General features: G+C 35.2%; 1 protein-coding gene across 18 annotated transcripts in view; it reads right to left on the bottom strand.

Moving 5' to 3' along the window:
• The window catches only part of DST (dystonin), a 404,042-nt gene that overhangs the window by 205,072 nt on the left and 177,158 nt on the right, over nucleotides 1–21,812 (bottom strand). For all 18 annotated transcript variants that reach the window (XM_039853102.1, XM_039853089.1, XM_039853093.1 and 15 more), the window contains one exon: nucleotides 1,840–1,929. In XM_039853102.1, coding sequence (XP_039709036.1) covers nucleotides 1,840–1,929 — 90 coding nt within the window. The remainder of the gene's footprint in view (nucleotides 1–1,839; nucleotides 1,930–21,812) is intronic.

The following is a 21,812-nucleotide window of genomic DNA, read 5'->3' as shown; positions in this document are numbered from 1 at the left end:
ATTATATATGTATGGAATGTAAATAAAAATGAGGTAAAGTATCATGCAGTTAGTATAAAAATCGCCAAGAAGGAGAAAGACAGTGGAGTTTTACTTAGCCATGATAGAGGAAGAGAGAAAGCAATTAGAGCCATATATTTCCTCTTTATTTTATTTTAGTTTTTTCACAAAATCAGTAGGATCTATAATAGTTTTACACTGCTTGGGGATGGACATGATTATTTACCATCTCAAGAAAACTGACAAATCATAATTACTTTCCTTGATACTGTTTCCTTTTAGAAAAGTTATAAGTTAGCACAAGGAAACAGAGCTGAGAAAATGCTTAACTAAAATACAAAGAATGGAGCTGAAATTTCCCATATAAAATCTTTCCAAAAGTAGGGGAGAGAGAATATGTGACAGCTTAGCTTCTCAATATGAATATATTGCTGAAGCCAAAGGCACCATAATAAAACAGACAGCAGACTACAGAATGGAAAAAATAGGTTCTATACAACAGGTAGAAATGAAGTTGATGAATTCACCCCTAAATCCAAAAAAAGCACCATTTCCAATGAAATAGGGGGCACTAGGGATGTAGATGACAAAAGAAGCAATCTGCTTTGCAAAAGTGGGCTGAAGTCAACTAAGAGTCACGGAGATAAAACAGTTCCTGTGAGTTCTGCCAGGACTCTAGACTTTAAAACCTTCCCCCTTTGTAAATAAAATAGAGACACAGAAGAGGGGTAAAAAATGTCCACCAAATATCTATTGCCAATAGGCATAAACTTAAGTATTAAATAAATTTCCATAGTTCTTTCAAATAAAGCAATAAATAGTTGCCAAATTTGAAATATAAATTCCAGAAGAAGAATGAATTTGCATCAAAGTAGGCAGGCTAGTTGTCAAGCTGTCCGTAACTATATAAAATTCTTTAGCTAAAATGCCATCTTATCATTTAAGTGCTTATGTTCAGTTACCAGTTCAATTATCAAATGCAGTGCACAGTAATCTATAAATAAATTTAAAGAGAAAATATTTCCTTTGTCCAATTTCTTGGTACACACACACCCACCTCACTATGGGTTTTGGTCCTTTCTATATAGTTCTCTAAAAAGGAGCCCGAACCCTTGGGTTACTTTTCTATCATGTTAGCGCTCACTGCACTATAACGGCTAAGTTAGTCGAGTTATGGGGGCCGACACCTACCCCCTTATCCTCATCCTCCACATCCTCATGCTGTTCATATTCGCATGCTTCTGTTGCACTCACCAATCGTAAGGTCTTCAAAAAATCTCGCTCCCTTGGCTAATGAATATAACAGACAGAAGATAGGACAGCAAAGACACAAGACAGCAGAAATGAAAAGAAGAGCATGAACAGAACATAATGGAGGGGAACAGGTAACCAAGAAGGGGAAGTAATGTTCACAAAAAAAGGAAATGACACCTGTGGAGGGGGGTTAGACCATTTTTCAGAAAGCAATGTTTATTTCCTTGGTATTTGTGTTTTTTAATATGCGGTTACAGTATGCATCCAACTTCTGCTAAGCAAAAAACAAACAAACAAACAAACAAAAAGTAAAAACCCAAAGGTGAAAAAGAAGCAAGAACGAAAATAGTATTTTAATTATAGAACTAATTACGTAGGCAAAATGCTTCAATCTCCCACATTCACATAACTGGAAGTCTGAAAATGCTCAGGAATCTAACCAGAACTTCTTTTTCCCCCCCAGGCAAAATTTGCAGCTCAAATGTGAATGTCGAAAAATCTAAACAATCTGTGCTGAAAACATACTAGTCATAAGCAGAGAGGATTACATGTTCTTCAAAATAAATTAAGAAATTTAACACTTACCAAGGTGTCTCCTGAAAGAACCTCTAAAAGAGAGATCAAGTTGTGTCCATCCCGTAAGTCTTCATAAAGATCATTCACATGTTTTCGAACCTGCATAGAGAAAAGCAATTTAACTTTTGGTTCTAAAATCCGGGATTATCTTTAATACTCAAACAAGAAAGGGGGCAAACATTCCTTATATAGCATTCATTCATATAGCGATTTTGAAAATCTTTATTTTCTCACTACTTAAAAACTAAATTTAAATATAAAAAGCCCTAAAAATGTAAATTTCAGATTAATAACTTATAAAGTAGAATTATTACATTTTTAACACACTATGTAAATATAAGCCTGACAACTACATGGAGTTACAATTTTTAAAATACAGGCAATGCCCTAATCTTCTTCATGATTCCTGATACGACAACCAGAGTCACCTTAGCAAGAGGGGTGACTTTTTACCTCCAGTTGGTCTCCCCACTCTCTGGGCCACAAAATCAAGGATGCCAGAAGCACACACTCCACACTTTAAAAATCCACAGATGTAAGCTGAGTAAAGGGTGCATGAGACTCTACATACTAAATTTTTTTTAATCTCTGTGAATCTATAATTATTTCAAAATAAAATTCACATATATGAGGTTATAATACTTCTCTGTTCAAACCTCTGCACAACATAAATCTTCTTGTAGTGGAGGGTTTTCATAACCACGTTATCACTAGCACTAAGTTAACCCACAACCTATCATGGCTTCTTCCTCCATTCCATGGGCCTGATTTAAGCTTGCGATTTTAGAGCCGAAACAACCAAAGATTTCCCAAAATCTCTGTTCAGTCTGCCAAGTAGGGATATCTCCTGTAAATGCCTGGCCTACTGTACCCACACTACACCCACCCACTTCCTGCCAGAGTCACATTTTACTCCTTATTTCACTTCCTATGTCTTTCTCACTCCAGGACAGTTAAAGATGGGGTGTGAATCTGAACACTTATTTCATAGGAAGGCAATTTTACAACTTGCTTTGCCAGACTGAACTAAAACTCCTACATCAGGGAAACTTTCTAAAACCAGGTGCCATTTTTCTCCATGTTTATGCAACAATAAAGAAACATTAAATTAGGCATGTTTATAAAAGGAAAATAATATTATGTCATCCAAGTGAACCTGGAAAAAGAGAAAACACGTTATGTTAAAAGGGAAAAAGTTAGAACTGCATTTTAGTCTTGCTTCTGCCACGGGTCCCATAAACTGGCACCAGCTTCCTATTCTCTTTAGGTCTCATTTTCTCATCTGCAAAACAAAAAACTGAAAACAGAAGGCCTCTGTTCAAACTAGAGAACACAGATTCTATGATCTGAAAATAAAGTTATCTTTTAAAAAATTAATGTGTCGACTTAAAAGAAAATATGTAAAGTGGAAAGCTGCTCTCAAGCTTTGTGGCCTAATTTCTTAAGAACTTTAGAAAATGCAGAAATAGACTAATTTAACTTCTATAATGCTCGGAAAAAAACCTTGAGGCACTGGTTGTCATATAATACTGCCTATATTTCCTCTCAAGTGATTATTATCAGGGTCCACAAAAAATCTGTATATGAAAAAGGCCACCTAAATATATTATCGCCTTTATTATTCTAGGAAAAACAAATGTCACCATTAACAACAATCATAAACAAAAATACACACATGATAAGTTAATACTTATAAGTATAAACTAATAATTATAAGTTAATATCCTGTGCTAAAAGCTTTATAAATCTTGGCTCATTCTCCTCACCACAAAAGAATGAGTTAAAAGAGAATGTTAACTAAAATTTTTGGGAAAGAGTGGTAGTGGATGAACTGAGGGAAAAAACAGGGTTCTGGAGAAATATCTGATCAAGTGATCAATTTGGGGGAGGGGGGAAGAAGGAATTAAATAGTTAAGCTAACATAGAAGAGCTTTTTATGTTGTCCTTAGTCTGAGTCATGGACATCTGGCCTGGTAACTTTCCTTCACAAATGACTATTCTAACTGCCAATACTCGTAATCTTCCGTTTTCAATTTTTAATGAAACAGTCTTTCTTCTCATTTTGGGTGTTTTCCCCCTGTGGAACAAAAACTGTCTGAATAAATAGTGCTAGAAGAAGTGATGAGCAAAGTAAAAGCACTTTGAGATACTCTGGGGGGTTCAATTATATAACGTGAATTACATAATAAGGTGAAGCATCATTTTCCATATTTCAGACAATTCTCCCAGAATTTTGCAGTGCTTTTTAAAATGTGTGTACTGCATTGTACCTGCAGTTTACCCCTAGAGGGCACTAATCTTTTGCTTAAAAAGAGTAGCCAAAAGAAGGAAAATAAAGTTAAATAGAAATCAATGGTAGGGACGTGGCGGGGAGAGAAAGTCTAAACAAGATGCTGGCGATGATGATCTAGGTAATACATATTTCAAATTTATTTCTGAGAGAGAATTGAGTAGATTATGTCAGGTCCATAGCATCTAACTGGCTTACGTGATGAAAAATACTACTATAAAATTGTATTATGTTAACATAATTGTTTGGTTTTATGTGGGCTAAATCAAATTTCCCTTTAAAGATCATTGTCTACCTACTTATTTAATGTTTAAAACTGCCTTTTTCAAAAATTTGACTTTGTAGTGACTGACGTTATTAATCTAGACAAATTCCACAAAATTTTACTTTCCACATTTAAACACATTGCTATCATGTAGCTGCAGTTCAATTCATTAAATATTTATTGAGCATCCACTAAATGCCAGAGAATCATTTAACCTCTAAGGGAACGAAGATGAACAATAAGAGAGTGCTACCCCTTGAGGCCTGCAGTCTGAGGTGGTAGAAATTTAAAGAGGAAATTTCGGTATAAAGTGAATATACTGAGAACATGCTCAGGAAACTGGGGTGCTTTAACCAAATCTGGAGTCCAAGCCCTCCCAGCTAAGATATGGGAATTTTCCAGGTGAAGGGAAAAGCAAGAACAAAGGAAAAAGACAAGGATACATTCAACTGAATGGTGAGTTCCAAAAAGGGAAAGCAGTCTGTGAAATCAGTGAAATAGGAGGTGGGAGGTGAAGCAGGAAAGGTGAGCCAGAAGACAAGGCGGCTTTACATACCACTTTAAAAGCTTAGGCTTTTTTCCTAAGCAGAGAACCACTGAAGGCTTTTAAGCAGAATGAGGACACAGCATCTCTGGCCAATATAAAAGCTTCTTTGTAAACTATTATCTTGAGCAAACCCACATAACAATAAAGACACTAACGGCCCAATCTGTATGCAATGATGGAGCCAAGATTCCTCAAGAAAAAGCAAACTAGAGAAAACTCAATCAGTGAACCTTGTATAAAATGCACAATCCCAGCACAGTAGCAAGGAGCAAAATATCAGAAAAGAGTCATAGCCCTCTCTTAAAGAAGTCCTACATCTATAAGACACAGTGTTCTGGAAAACAACTGACTATCTTTAGAAAGGAACATAAATAATAAAAGAAGGCCTGTCCCAAATGAGATCACCTCACTCACAGCCTTGTACAAATTGGGTAAAGAAGGGGGACAGTCAGCTTCAGTGAAAACTATGAATTAAAATGATTTTTAATGCAATTTGTTTTTACTTCAAACAAATATATTTATTAAAATATAAGCTACCAAATTCTCCTGCAAATGCTCCTTAGAAGCCCTACTTCAAAAAATAAATAAAAATAATCTATTGATATATTACCATGTCAATTATTGATAAATAAATGGATGCTTTTAAAATATACATCAGTGGTTTAAAACAATGTATTCTCTTAGGTAGTTGCCTTATCCAAACAATTTTGTTTATTATGAACTTATTTCAGGACTATTTCTTTAAGAGTTGTGAAAGAAGAAAACTACAGTTTAGATTCTACCTAAATTACTATAAAGTCTATACTGGTGCAGGTGAGTATAATGGGGAAACATACTTAACGGGATGTAAAAAAAGGTGGTCATGCTTTTTCTTAGGCAATACATTATGTCATCACTAAGACCATATATAATTAATCTCCTTTACTGCTTTTTAAACTATAGAAATATGTGTACATCTTAAGGTATTAATGAATAAAATAACAAAGAGTTTGAAACAAATCACTGTCAGCCCCAGGCAGTACAAATAATTTGTCTACTTCATATGGACCCAGTTAGTTCTTTTGCAAAGAAGACAGGCCTTTTAAATTTTCAGGCTGACAATCTACAATCAATTAAAAAAAAAAAAGTCTTTTCTAGTCTTTACCACAATGTGGAACTGTAGGTAGTTAAATAAAATAAAAGCACTTATATTAATAAAACTTTATTTTTTATTTGGGGGGCATTTTAGTCACTGTTTTATCTAGGTATTTTTTATATTCTCTTCTGTCACCATTGTCATAGGAACCTTTTCAAAAGGTTATTTCAATTAAAAAAATTTTTTTAAACATGTTACTCTTTTCTGTAATAATTTGTCTGCAGTTTGGAGTGACTGGTTCTGCTTTGGTTTGACTTTGAGTTTTCTACCTTTCCTTCCAGCTCTTTCTTTTTTCAACAAGAAGACAGACAAAAATCTATTTTTGCATGTGTTTTTCCCTCAGCCTGCAGATCTTTTATCTCTTACAGAGCTGCATAGATCATGGTGCTGAGTTATTATAAATAATGTAACTGAAAGAGAAAAATAAATTCAGAAATTAATTACTGTGCATATTAATTTTCTTCATCTGCCCACTGATTTTTTGAAGTTAATTTCTGTTAAAGATGTGTTCTAAACAACCTCCATGCTACAATGTCAACCAAATGACCACTAGTTTATGAAAACATCAGCATTATCCATTCCATGTAGTCTCTAAAAATTAGGGAGCGAGAAAGATTTTAGGTGAGACTAAAGGAGGTTTCTGTCCAGTATTCTATCACTGAGGGTAAAACCCAGTGATAACTGTCAGGAAGATACAGGTCTCGCCCTTTAAAAGTTCTTCAAACACCCTCCTAGCTCATTACTTATATAAATCTTTAAACTATCCATCACTTCAGAAGATCGCGGTGCTACTCTATCAAGAGCAGTTTTCAATAATAGCATAATGAAAAGAGAAGGAACCAATAACTAGCATTTTTATGCTCACCTCTTTCCTGTTCCTCTCAACTTCACACTATTTGGGCAATAGAAAAAGCTGGGAAAACTGGGATTATAATCACTTAACACATCCAAGGAATAATTAATAATCTAATCAATGAAACTAAATTTTGTATTTCGACATAGATGTAAATATGTGACCATAGCAATATAACAAGATAAATGACAACTAAATATAATATATGAATTCATTTGTACCAAGCCCTGAAAAATACAACTAAACATAAAATAAGTCTGTTTGACACAGGTAATCTAGACCTACAGCAAAGTCCTGTCCTTATTATCAATATTTTAAACAGATTCCACTGTATTTTCAAATTGTAGTTTTTTAAAAAAAATGTTTTAAAACAGAATTATGCATTTTATTTTTCAATAAAAATCATATAAAATTAAAGAAGGTTTAATTGATGTTAACTTATAGTCATGACCAAAATTCACAACTAGGTAAAAAATATATATATTATTTCCTCAGTAAATCCCCACGAGTGACTCTCTAGTTAGGTCATACCCATACCAACATCATAAGTCAGGTTCAGATTAATTATTACAAACTGAAGATGCATCCAGATAAGTACATTTAATTACTATATGAAAATGAAGACAGCTTCTGGGAAAGAGTAACCTATCAGTCACTTGCCCCTTAATGCCAGGTCACTTTATCAGACTAATTTTCTTCTTAACACCTACCTATTACCAATTTCAAAGAAACCTTATAATCATGGTTGGCAATAAGATGGAACAACTTGGGGTGGAGGGCCATTGACGAGGCACTGCAGTATAAGAGCATGGTAGGATTCCACAGTAAGAGCTCATAACACTGAGGATGTAGTAGAAGGACAATGGGCAGCGGGGCAAGAAGAGTCCAGAAAAGGGATATAGGGAAGTGATAACAATTTCAGCTACTCTGCAATCCTGATTAAAGTGCTGGTTATGGTAACTGCTTACTGAATACCTCTGAGCTGAATCATCTTTGGGTTGTCATTGCCTGACCTGTTACACGGTGATTCAACAATTAAGTGGATACTTGCCCCAAATAAAAATTATCCTCTCTCCCTCTGGCATCATTTAAAGTACCTTTTACAACACAGCTGTTTATAGAAAAAAAGAAATAGCTACTTTCTCAATGCATACAAAAAATAAAAGAACCAACTGAGCCCTCTAAAAGTAACTTTGTTTTCTTCAGGGACGATGGCTAGCACAGCTCTGCTAGTCCTCAATGGAACAGTGAGCCGCTAGCTACAGTGGTTATAATGAGTCAGGCTCTAGGCTGAGGAGGAAGCAAGGTTCTCATAGAGAGGGGAGAGTGCTAAGTAAGTAATAAAAACCACCGGTGGATAAGTTTTCAGACGAGGTGGTGCTGGCCAATACAGATATCTTCTGGTCACACCATCATGGGCACTTCCTGGTATCACTTTCAAAACATTATTTGCCAGAGAAAGACACTACCAAGGGTGGGGATGACACAAGTAGTTGCTTCATCTCTTTTTAAGACCTAAGGATTGGAGAAAATCTATGGAGTCTCTTAATTGCATATTTTATAGTTTGAAGGCCTTTACAATATCCTAATATTTTATATGCAAGCTAATTCACTCTTCTTTAAACATAAGCCCATTTCTTCAAGTCCTCACAAATAAACAACTGAGAACAACTGGTTGTATCCTCTTCATTAAACCTTTGCAATAACCCAGGATTATGATCAAGACAACTGTCCCAGGGAAATGAACACTGGAACTATTTTTAAAAACACCCCCAGATGATGATATTCTACTGCCTCTGCCAGAATTCATGCCAGAGCTTAACACCTCTTCCCTGCTATTTTTTAACATTTTCTGTTGCCTTAAATTCAGATGAAACTCCAAGTCTCCAGTACCATGATTTATATTTTCCAAAATAAACCACCTGGAAAACTGATACGTTTGGATAAAATTATAAATAAAGGCTTATTCCATTTAATTACTTAATAAAAAAATGTTGACATGTTAAAATAAATCTCTGCAGGAAGATTAAAGTTTTCAAAGACGCTATCAATCTTTTCAAAGTGATAACTTCTAAATGACATTACGATTTTATCAAATTTCCAGATTCCAATCATCTCAACAGAGATTTGTGGATGACAAATGCTTAACAGCTAGTCCTCCCAGTTATAAATGATCAATCACAGAGGAGATGTCACATTTATATCTCAACCTAAAGCCTAAAATCTAAGCAGAAGTTATTTTGTCTCCACCCCTGTTCTGAGCATCCTCCCTTTTAAATTGACATTTCACCAAAAGTAGGTGTGAGGATAACAACTAGCAAATCAAAGGCCACATTTCCAAAAGTGAACCACAGGATACAGCTGTGTGTATACGTAAGATACGTAGGTCCCAGCACCTTAACAGTAGAGTTCACTTCCAATCCCAAAGCCCAAGAATTTCAAAAGAATGTCGCTGAACAGATGAGGACACATTCTCATACCACCACTGTCATATTCTCTGCTTGCATTCACAGTATTCCTTCTACCTAAAATGCTGTTCTGTTTCAACTCTTCCTCTGGCTATGGAAATTTTACTTTTCCTTTAACTTCAAGCTCGAATGTCACCCAGGCTGTGAAGGCTTCTCTTTTCTGTACTCCCATATTCCCTGGTTTAAACCAGGACACCAATCATCATTTTCCTTACAGAATAGTTTTATGTCTGAGGGGAAGCAGAGTTTGCCACCCCAAAATATGCCTGTTCTTACATATTATTTTTAAACTAGATAATTTTAAGAAATGAAAAACTCAGGAAAAACCTGTGATCTTCTCCTAACTGTCTAAAAGAATTTAGATAGAGGATCTGCTCCAGAAAGGCAGCTGTTATCATAGACAACTATAGTTATGAATGAACTAAGTGTGACAGACAAGGAAGAACCTAGCAAGGCCCTTTGATTTAAGTCCTCTCTGTGTCCCATTGTTAAAGATGGTTCAGCAGACATTTATTTACCAAACTTGAGCTTTTCCAACTCCATGTGAGTTGCCTTTTTGCCCTTTGAAGTCTCAAACCACAACTCTCTCTGCTCCTTCTCCTTAGCTCAACATGGCATATAAGCCTTAAATGCCCATTGGTCTTCCAGTCTCACATGTATATACATAATAAATTTGGTTACTTTCTCCTATAAACCTGTCTCATGTTAATTTGATTATTAATCCAGTCAGAAGAACTTAAAAACATGGGAAGAAATTATTTTTCCTCCCCTACATATCCATAATATAAATAATAAGCTCCTTAAAAGGACAAGGCCCTGTCTTAAGTTTTCATTGTAAATGCCTCATGCTTTGCAAAGTACCTTTCACACAGTAGATATTCAAAGAAGGTTTGTTCAAAAAAGATTAGCATCTGCACTTTGTCTGTAACCTTAGCCAGGCCCTCAGCTGTGGGCCCTTGAGTGCGTGCCCAGTTATGGGGTAAAAAAGAACTCAGGAAATATATTCATGAATTCCATGGAGCCACTTCCTAGCAAGGAGTTTGTCTTTGCCCCCAAGGGCCCATCATGGCATCTATGAGAGTGAGTACCTGACATAATGTGCCTATCACAGAGGTGGAGTTTAAAAAATGCTACTGAATGACTATAACACATACAGGTTATATGCCCATTTCCACATGCCAAACTCTCTAAATCTTTCCCCTTATCCATCTAAACTAACTTGATAAATGACTGACAGGAAAGTGGTCAGATAAATGAAACTTCAAGACTTAATAAGGAACCTAAAAACAAAATATCTTCAAATAAAAATAGGCATATATATTAATGAAACAGAATACAGAAATAGACCCATGCATTTATGGACAACTGGTTTTTGAAAAAAGGGCAAAGGCAGTTTGGTAGAGAAAAGGTAGTCCCTTCAACAAATGGACTCCCTTGAAAACTGAATAGTCATATAAAGATTCATATGAATCTTTTCCTCAAAATAGATCAGATGCCTAATATGAGAGCTAAAAGTATACAACTGTTAGATATATGCAACTGTGACCTTGAGTTAGGCAAATATTTCTTACATATGATGCCAAAAGCATAAGTGATAAAAGAAAACCCAATAATAAAAGGGCACATAACCCAATTTTTAAAAACGCAGAGATATAAGACATTTCGCTAAAGAAGATACACAAATGGTCAATAAGCACATAAAAAGAGGCTTAAAAACACTACTCATTTGATAAAAACAAAGCAAAATCACAATGAGATATCATTTCATAGCCACTAGGATGGCTAAATTAAAAAGACAGACAATAACAAGTATCAGCAAGGATTTAAAGAAATTGCGACCCTCACACATTGCAGTGGAAATATAATATGCTGTAACCACTTTGAAAAGCAGTTTGATAGTTTCCTAAAATATTAAACTGGATATACCGTATGACTCTGCAATTCTATTCCTAGATTAATATCCAAAAAAAATGAAAGCATATGTTCATACAAAGACTTGTGTGTTTATTAGCAGTATGATTCATAATAGCAAAAATGTGGAAACAACCCAAATGCCAATCAACTATTAACTAGATAAACAAAATGTGATATATCCATAGATATAATATAATATACTTGACAATAAAAAAGAATGAAGATACATGCTACACATGGATGAACCTCAAAAATGCTATGCTAAGTGGAAGAAGTCAGGTACAAAAGAACACATATTATATAACTCTATTTGTATGAAATATCCAGAAAAGCCAAATCTAATGAGTAGAAAGTGTATCAGTGTTTGCCTAGGGCTGGGGGGAGTGAGAGAGGCAGTAAATTGGCACAAGAGTTCTTTTGGGAATGACAGACATATTCTAAAATTAGACTGTGATGACAGTTGAACAATTCTGTAAATTTACTAAAAATTGTTCAGTTATCCACTTAAAACAAGTGAATTTTACAGTGTTAAAATCACATCTCAATAAAGCTATTCTTAAAAATATTTTAATCACACTCCCTTTGAGCTATTGAGTGGCAGCAATGTTTGCACATGGGAAGTGTTTATACTCACCACAATTCAACAAGAATTAATAATAGTGCCCAGAATATAGGACAGGATGTTAAACTATTCTAATGTGGGTAAATATACGCAACTGAAATACATTTTAAAGGATGTGTGACTTGTATTTAATAATCAATAAATAATAAAATAAACAAGATAATCAATAAATAATAAAATAATATAATCAATAAATAATAAAATAAAGAATAAAAAATGAACAAAAGGACTGATCATAATACTAATACAGCTAGAAAATCTGTTAATGCCAACCACTAAAAAACCTTTAATCTAGACCAAAATGGAGGTATATTAAGAGGGCGAAAAGCAAATGGAATAGTCATATTGACAGGGTTACCAAGTGATCTGGTTAGGAAACAGATATAATGTGAGTGACTGAAGAAATATTTCCTCAGCCTTACATCAAAATTACTTACTGGACTCTTTCTTGAAGCTGCATTTGCAATGGGTCTCTCTTTCATGACCACATCTTGACTCAAAGAGGATTATCACAGAAATAAAACTTTGCATAAGTAAGAAAGCAATATACTGCACTGGCCTTTTCGAATATTTTGTTAAATAAATCAAAGAGGGAAGCTCATTCAGAAAAGTAGCTATGGTATAAAATTATGTTCCCAGAACTACAGATGGTCTTACACACAGAAAGGAAAGCCAACTTCATAAATGGATTCAGGGAAACACAAAAGACCATTGCCCACCAGTAAAGTGAATATATGTTAAACTTTACCCTAAATACATACAAAACCTTCCCCTGAGACAAAGGTAGGCAAACTTCTACTGTAAAGAGCCAGATAGTAAACGTTTTTGGCATTGGGGGTCATATGGTGGGACAATTGATAAGTGAAAGGTACTGGCTAGGTTCAATAAAATTTTCTTTATGGATAATGAATTTTGAATTTCGAATAATTTTCATGTGTCTCAAAATATTACTCTTCTTTTGATTTCTTTTTAATTCTTTAAAAATGTAAAAACTAATCTTAGCTCATGAGCTTAAGTACGGAAAGACAGGCTGTGGCAAGATTTGGCCCTCAAGCTATAGACAGGTTGCAGACCCCTCATCCCAACACTCAAGAGTTCTTGGTCAAAACACAGATACCCTTAGGAATTGCAACAGTTGAGTCATATCAGTTCTTCTCTCCAAAAAAGGAGATGGATTACCCAACTGCTTTTCCTAGCTATAGCAAATTAAGAGTAGAAAAGACTAAGTTTTTACAAAATGACATTATCTTATTTTTCCTGATAATAAAAGTAATACATGTTCTCTGTAGGAAAAGTGGAAAACAGTTCAAATGAAAGGAAATATCTTACAATGCAGGAAAAAGAAAACCACTGAAAAGATAAGTTAATAGGTAAATAGCACAAAACATGCAAACGTAGGGAGGTGAAAGGTAGGTGGATTTTAAAAACAGAGTTGAGATCATAGTATTGATAACTACTGTCCATGCTCTTGTTGTATAGCTCTGATGACCTGACAGACTTTCCTCAACTCATTTTCTACTTTCAACTCAATAATTTTAAAAACTTCAAATTTCAAAACTGAAAGAAAACATGCTAGAAAAACAAGTGCATGATATAAAAATCCTATCACATGGAAATGAAGGAAGGGGAAGTATTTGAATGACAAGAAAAGTTTAAAGAAAGGGACAAAATGGTTTCTTCAGAGCTGCTATTTTTGTCATATCATTCTGGAGGGCTGTCCCAAGATAAGTGGGTGGGAGTTATAATAAGCAAATTCTAGAACATTAAAAAAAAAAATAGCTCGGTTACAATTTAAGTAGACCAAAATTATTAAGTTGTCCATAAATCAGAAAATCAGTGACCCATAAAAAAGGCTGTGAGAACACAGTCCTGCAATGACAACCAAATTAACTAGATCCTGTCCGAATCTATAATTCGAATTAACACAAAATAAATTAAATTTGCTTAAAAGCAGTCCCATTAAGACTCTCCAGCAGGATTTTTCAAAAAAGACTTTAGTAGATACTCTTTGATAAAGGAATGCATGACCAAGTGATTTTGTGGAACACTGGATTAAACAGAGTTCTCAATCTTTGACATGCTAATGTGTACCGTAAATCTCTTGAACTAGAGAATGCTGCTTTCCAAACTTTTTTGGTAATTGAAACCTTTTTTTTTCCAGGGCATCTCACAACACTGGTGTTCCTGGGAATCTGATTTGAAAAATGCTGCTCTTCCCACCAAAAAAAAAAAAGAAAGAAAAGAAAGAGAGAGAAAAGAAAAAGAAAAAAAGGAAGAAAAGGTTTTATTTGATCTTGTCAACTATAAATTAATTTTAAAATTCAGCAAGAAGTTATTAATCATAAATTAAAATTACCAGAAAAAAACTTCAGAATTTAACAACCCAGAAGAAACACAAAAATGGCTTTTTATTATATGCCATGCGCAATAGAATCAAGATGTCTGCAAATACGGTTTCTTAAATTTTTTAAGTTTATGTAAAATAAAAGCCAGATGTTTAAAACATTTAGGAACAATAACAAATTGTGGAGATAAAAGAAGGATAACATTAAAACCCATTAACTCGGACAATAAATCCACAGGAAAATTTTCTACTTTTACAACTTGTCAGGATATCTACGCTATAAACCTAACATAAACCTAAGAAATGGAATTTTTACAGTTCTTCAAAAAATTCAGTAAGTAGTAATAGTGTTTTAATTTTTTTTTTTTTTGAGATCTTAAAATATCTGGGTTTTTTGTTTTTATTTTTTAAAAAAATATTGGAAGGATGTTCTTGTAGAAAACATGTCAGATTCTCTCCTCAGGTAGGAGGTTGAAATGCTATGTCATGGTTGTGGCTCTACTGGGCATGTGCTCAGTGAATTATTTTATCCAAGCTAAATTCACCCAGTGATACAATAGCTCACAAATAATCCAAACAGCTGGCTGCCAAATGTTCACAGAATCTCACCTCAAACTGTCATACCCATGGGAGGAAAAATTATGGTGTTAGTGGGGGTCTAGGCCAGGTTACGAAAAACACGTTCCTTAGTTAGAGTTCACTATTTAACTAGCATCCATTACTGTAATATTGTTATAAAACCATTCTAGCTATGCATTATGGGCAGTCTCTTCATTATATAGGCAATATTATGACTCGAATATTATGACTCATAAAAATGCAAATATTGAGACCACAACTGCCACCGTTATGGAAAATAAAAGGACAATCCTGAAGCTTTTGGATGACCTTAAAGATGTATAGATAGAAGGAGGGCATTATTCTTCCCATTGTTTTACAGATGAGAAAACAAAGGCCTAGAAAGGTTCAAAGTCACATCTCTAGAAAACAGTCGTGGGGAAATGTGAGTCCAGGCAGCTCAGTCCATAGCCTATGTTCTTCGACACCATGCTATACCTAACCTGCATTGGGTTCCAAAGTACCGTGAGGGAAGATGCTCCATAAAGTAGAAACAGCTTAGAAAATCTAGCCACCGGGACAGACTCCAGGCATGATTAGCTTACCTCCTTGCTGGCCTTCCTATCCACAAATTGACTTCTTAAGTCTGTCCAAAATTCCACCAGAGATTTATTTTCCAACAGGATGGCTAGAGTGCTCTATCATTTGCAGGAGACTGCAGAGAATCAAGCTTCCCATCAAGCTTTCCTCCTGACCCTACTTGAGACCAGCTACCCTGAGAGTCCAAAATAGAATATGAACGTTCTGGAAAAGAACATGTCTTAAGAGGACACGCACATACCCTGGCTCCTGGGGCAGGGAAAGAGGGTGAGTCTAGGAATGAACAAAGAAATGGAGTGAGGTTGGAAACTTAAAACCTACTTGGGGATAGGGAGGGGGACCATTCTTTCTCCTCTAGGGTATTATGGCTCCTTGATCTCAGGACTTAACATCTGTAAAATAGGATATGCATTAAATAAGATGTAGTGGGCTAGACTGAGAACAAGACCAGCATTATAACGTATTCCAACCGGAGACAGAAATGCAGGCCTCTAAAAATAACTTAAAAAAGTCTTCATTCATATGTTAAGGACTCTGTACATATGAGTAGCAAAAAATGACCTTATAAATAATGCCAAGAAATCTTTAAATTTTATTTGAAAAAGTGGTAGTATATTTCCATGAGAGCTTTAAAAAAAATCACAAACAAGAGTACTTGAACAATTTTCATAAGAAATTCTTCAGGCAAACATCAGTGTCAGAATATGTTAGCAATGTAAATCATACGGTGCCATCAGCCATTTCTCTCAGTATTTTTAGAAGTATGCAAGTTTTCCCAGCTTCAATAGCGTCCCTTTGAAGTCACCTCCTTTCTCTTATTCACAACAAAAAAATTTCTTCTCTATTATATTACGATCAAATGACTATTAATATGGGCAACAGCTTCCAAACTCCTAGGAGAGTCTAACTTCACCCACTTCTACCTTTAACTCCCTGGCCACCTTCATTATCAAATTCTCTCCCTGCAGAGCATGCTCTTTCATCCCTCTAGTTACTGGCTTGCACATTCTTTGCTACTTGTCTTCCTCTGTTGGCCCCCTTTAAAATTAGTTTCTGAATTTTCTCTCACATTTACAATACAGCAAACTCTGACTAGGGCCTGGAAACAGGGTTTTATACTTGCTTGTATGGAAAAAAAAATATCTTAGAGAGTATCTTCGAAGAAACCTAATTACATCCTCAAGACAGGGTTCAGGACACACTATCCCAAATTATGGCACTTTAAATATCTTAAGCTGAAGGAATTTGAGAAACAGGAAGTGCAGGAACAACTCTTTGACTCCCTATCTCCTTCTCCCCTAAAGCAAGTCGTAAGACCCTCTCGTGAGAGGGATCCTCCTGTGTCTGGAGGAAAGGAGCACCCTTTCCTCTGAAAGTGGACAGATGCTGAAAAGAATCCGAACAAAGAGGCCTTGCTGAGTCTCCCCCAGTTCACTACCCTTGGCTCATTCTATTTTGTCCTATCACATTTTTCCGTGACTTCTACTCTTCATCAAATTTAGCGTTTAAACACTCAGGTTTAATCATTTCTTTTTGTCTTCATTTCCTTATGAAGGTTCCTGTATCACATAAAAATTTTATTAAATACATTTACATGTTTTTACCTTGCTAATCTGTCTTTTGCTATAGAATCAGCCAAGAACTTAAAAGGGTAGAAGAAAAATATTTTTCCATCCCCTACATGCAATAAGATTGCAGAGAATCTACTAATTTTATCAATATATTATTAGAGAATTTCCAAGTGAGAAGAATCTAGCTGTAGCCAATATTCTTATAATTTCTGAACTGATTAAAATAATCGCGAATAAGTATAGCAAAGCTAATTAGTAGCCTTAGATAAATAAATTAATCTCATCTATGAATATGAGCAAACTTTCTACTATCTAACCACAAATAGAGAAACTGAATTATGCAATGAAAAAAAAATAAACACGGAATGGGGTCAGAGGAATGGATCCTCAGTCTGGCCTTGCAGATCGTGATCTGTTTGACTTGGGGCCTCAGTCTCTACATCTATTATTAAATAGGTCTTTTCAGCTTTAAAAGAAATCGTCATGAACTGATTTTTCCTTCAGACTTTTATCTCACTCCTACCAAAGCGACCTTTCGGTTCCCCATCGTAGTGGTTATAGTTCTACGTCATAAACTAGGGGGGAAAGTTTCATTTGGATTCAGTCATTCATTAAGCAACAAATTCCTTAGTATGGTCTGAGGAAGACAGCAATGTATCACACACTATGCTAGGTGTTGGGGAAGTACTGTTTAAAAAGACAGACACAGCCCCATCCCCATGCAGTTTAGAGTCTAGTATTAAATAACAAACAATTCTTCTGCTTTAATCTTCCTAGTACAGAATGCAGACATTTCTGATGTGAAGGCCTAGACAACACAGTTTAGAGTGTTAGCACCACTGATCAAACTGTAATTATTTTCTTTTTTGAAAAAGCTTTAGTCAGTACCTTTCTCCAGCTAAAACAATGACCTTCACAAATGGTGCTTGGCTTCTTCGTATACCTTTATCTATATCTCTAAATCCTTGTAAAGTATATTGATTAGAGAAGAATGCAAATAAAAATTTATGGCCACATAATGAGGCTGAGCCATAACAGTAAATACTTAAGGTATGTAGAAAAATGCTGAGATAAATCCAAGTTGAGTAAAGCGACAATGTATCTTGGCATATTGCTTTTCTTCCTCCTACTTCTCTGCCTTCATTTCTTTTTGATCATTCCTTAACTCTGGTATGTCTACTGTGGCATAAGGTGATAGTAAGACATAGTTTTTCTGTAGAACCAGAGGGACCAAGGACTGAGAACCATACTACAGGACCAAGCCCTGCCACATTCTAGCTACTTCATGCTGGACAGATTAACTCATCCTCCCTGAGCCTCTATCTCCTCACTGGTAGAAAGAAGATTAAATCAGATCACATATGTTATGTATCTAGTTTAGGATCTAGTAAGTAGTGAATGGTCAATAAATGGTAGCGATGCTGAAGGAAGCAATAATGATAATAATGAATAAGGAAGTCGAAAAGGAGAAAAGTTATAACTGACCACAAGATGGAACTACAGTTATTTGATAAAATTACTGAGTAAAATTTTGATGTTCTAAGTTTAAAAGGTAGTTCACTGTTTTATAAGCAAACACTGAAACTACTTATAATTGTTTAAATGACTCTCATAGGAAAAAAGAAAAAGTTTGTCTTCTTGTCATTAAATAACTTTAAGTTCAAAATATATTTTGCTATTAATTCACATTCCATTCTATATCAATAAACTCCTATTCTGTATTCTTCAAACTATTAATGTAATACAAGTCTGTAAAAAGGCCATAAAACTGTTGCTGATTAAAGCAGGTTAAAGAGACATAACGACTAAATGCAATACCTGACCCTCAACTGGATCCTGCCCTGGGGAGTTGGAGGTGAGGAATGGTATAAAAGATCAACCAACAAAACTGAAATATGGATAACAGATTAAAGTATCAATGTTAATTTATGAAGTTGATAACTGCATCATTATTGAAGAGAATATCTCTAGTCTTAAGAAATACATACTCCGGTATTTAGGGGTAAAGGGCGATGGTATATATAATTTACTCTCTAATGGTTCAGATAACAAAAAAGTATACATATACATATGTGTATATGTGTACATACACACACGGCATTTGCCTTCAAAATCAAACCGGGTAAATGTTAACAAGAGGTTAATCTGGGTAAAGAGTGTTCCTTGTACCATTTTTATTTTTGAAACTTTTTAAGGTTTAAAACTATATCCAAAAATCCTCTGGTCTGTCCTTATTAATTAGTGAGTATTTCACAGATCTTGTCTTGTAAAAGAGTCATTTGGTTATATGATCTTGGTCATGGAAAATACCTTAGACATCACCTAGTCCAGACCCCTACAATCGATGCACTAATCATTTCTATTCCATCTCTGAAAGACTCTAACTAAATCTTCCCAAATCTGTGGTAGGTATCTGGTGATGGCTGGGGAGTGCCCTGTCCAATAAAGCCGTGAATTATTTCATGTCAGGCAGTTTTAACTGTTCATACATGTAGTAGTCAATGGTAACCCCAAAGATATTGTCTCCTAATCCCTAGAAACTATGAGTGTTGCCTTATTTGGAAAAGAGGTTTTGCAGACGCTAACACCTTGATTTCAGCCCAGGAAAACTGATTTCAGATCTCTAACATCCAAAACTATGAGAGAATAGATTTCATGGCTGTAAGTCGCCAAGTCTGCATAATTTGTTTCAGCAGTAATAGGAAACATAATATAGCTTAGATCAAAAAATACTTAATTGAATGTCTATTACTGGGCATTGAGGATGTTTAGAGATATTTTTTATACTGAGCTTAAATCTTCAAATCTGGAAATTATCCAGCAATCTTCTCTTTGGATCAAATAAACCCAAAATTGCACTCTTTCTTATGTGACCGCCCTATCTATATCTGAAAACACGCATCGCATTTCTCCTTAATACCAACATCCCCACTTGTTCCCACCATTCCTCATCTGAGAGATGGTTTCCAGACCCTCACCATCACAGCTGTCTCCTTCTAGACACTTTCACTTAAAATGCTTTCTCTAAACTAAACAAGATACTCTGGATGTGGTCTACCCAGTGAATAGTATCAAAGAGATATGGACTCTCAAATTTATTAAGACAACCTGAGACTGCATTCAGGTGCACCACTGTTGTAAATCTGGTCAACAACCCCAACTCCCACCCCTGGGGGTCTCATCGCATATATTAGTGCTGTCTGTGCCAGACCTTCTGTATTCTACAGATAAAGATCAGCATGCCTTCTCCACCTTCATCCAAGTACATGCTACAAAGAAAAGGAAAAAATTAAGATAGTTCCCTGGGGTAAGCCAGTAGTCACCTTTCTGCAGGTTCACTCATTTAGTAAACACAGAGCTATTATGTGAAGACGCACAGTCAGTCACGTCAGGGAATGTACAATATAGTTACATTTAGTTCCTTAATGCCTAAGTATGAAATTTAAGCTTCTTCCTAAAATGCCAGTTGTATGTATCTCTTGCCCTCCAAAACTTCCAACCATATCTTTCGCTAAACAATCACATATGCTTCTTACCTGGCTTTGCCATTTTCTATCCAACCTGATCTCCTTCCAGCAAATCCTAGCAGTCCAAGACATCAAACTTCCGTGCACACCATCCACTTACTGCCTTGTCCCCAACTCTGTATCCAGTTTAGGTCAATTTTCCTGGCCTGGCACAAATTTCCCCGATCTCTTAAAACCCTTATTGTTTGCCACTCATTCTGGCACACTATCCTATGCTACCCTGCATAACTGTTTAATGGATCTACACATTTGTATTTTTAATATCTCTAACAAAACAGCAAGCCACATGAAAACAGAGTACTTCTTAAACTATACTTCAAATACAGTCCTGATTTTACTAGAAGTTCAATGCAGTCCTGTTGAAAGTAAGCATAGTGTTATTCTGGATATTTTTTTTTTTAATGAAGATTAATCATCAAGAAATCATTATTCTTCATGATGAGAAGACATTCAGAATTTTTAATCTCAAGCTACTATTTATGTACAGAACAACTTCAAACTCTTCCCTATATCTCATACTATCTTAAAGTTGTCAAGATTACCAAAGAAGCTATTTTTTCACATTTATAAAAACCTGATTTGCAAGATTTGCTTCTAAATTCTACATTTTGGGTCTCTGATAAGACATTCCCCCCAAAAAGCTTTTAACCCTTCCTCTACTATATACACTGTTATCTCTTATAACAGGAAAGAAATAACTTAAATATCAAGTTGTAAAGAAATCAGACCAATGTCCAAAAGTAAAGCTCAGTTTCTCTCCTTTAGTTTTAATCACTCAACTTGAAATTCATCCTTAAGAAGTTAGTATTGTAGAGAGAGCAAAAGATCTAGAGTCAGGCAGACCAGGGTGTAGTTTTCACTTCCTCCTTAGATTGTTGTCCAACCTACAAAAAATTATGTAATCTATCTTAGCCTTACTTTCCACACAAGTCCTGAGAATTACTAGCTGTATGACCTTGGGAAATATGGAACCATTCTGTGCATTAGCTTCATCATCTGTAACACAAGGATAATTATATTAGTCAGGACCTGTCCATAAGAGTTGTTGTATGTGCCAAGATCTGTCCTTTTATGTCTTAAGGTACTTATGTCTTGAGTACTTATGTCTTAAGTACCTTAAGACATAAAAGGACAGATCTTGGCACATGGTTACCTGTTAAATAATATGAGCAGCACTTATTATTATTAATATTGGTATTAATGCTGTAAAGTGCCTAGCATACAGTAGCGATTCAACAAAAGATAGCTATTTTTTTCTAAACCATATTAGAATATTTGTTGGAACTGG

Source organism: Pteropus medius, unplaced genomic scaffold (assembly GCF_902729225.1).
Source record: "Pteropus medius unplaced genomic scaffold, Ma_sr-lr_union100, whole genome shotgun sequence".
NCBI lineage: Eukaryota > Metazoa > Chordata > Mammalia > Chiroptera > Pteropodidae > Pteropus > Pteropus medius.
Note: the sequence above shows the minus strand (reverse complement) of the source record. Positions and strands in the feature narration are given on the sequence as shown.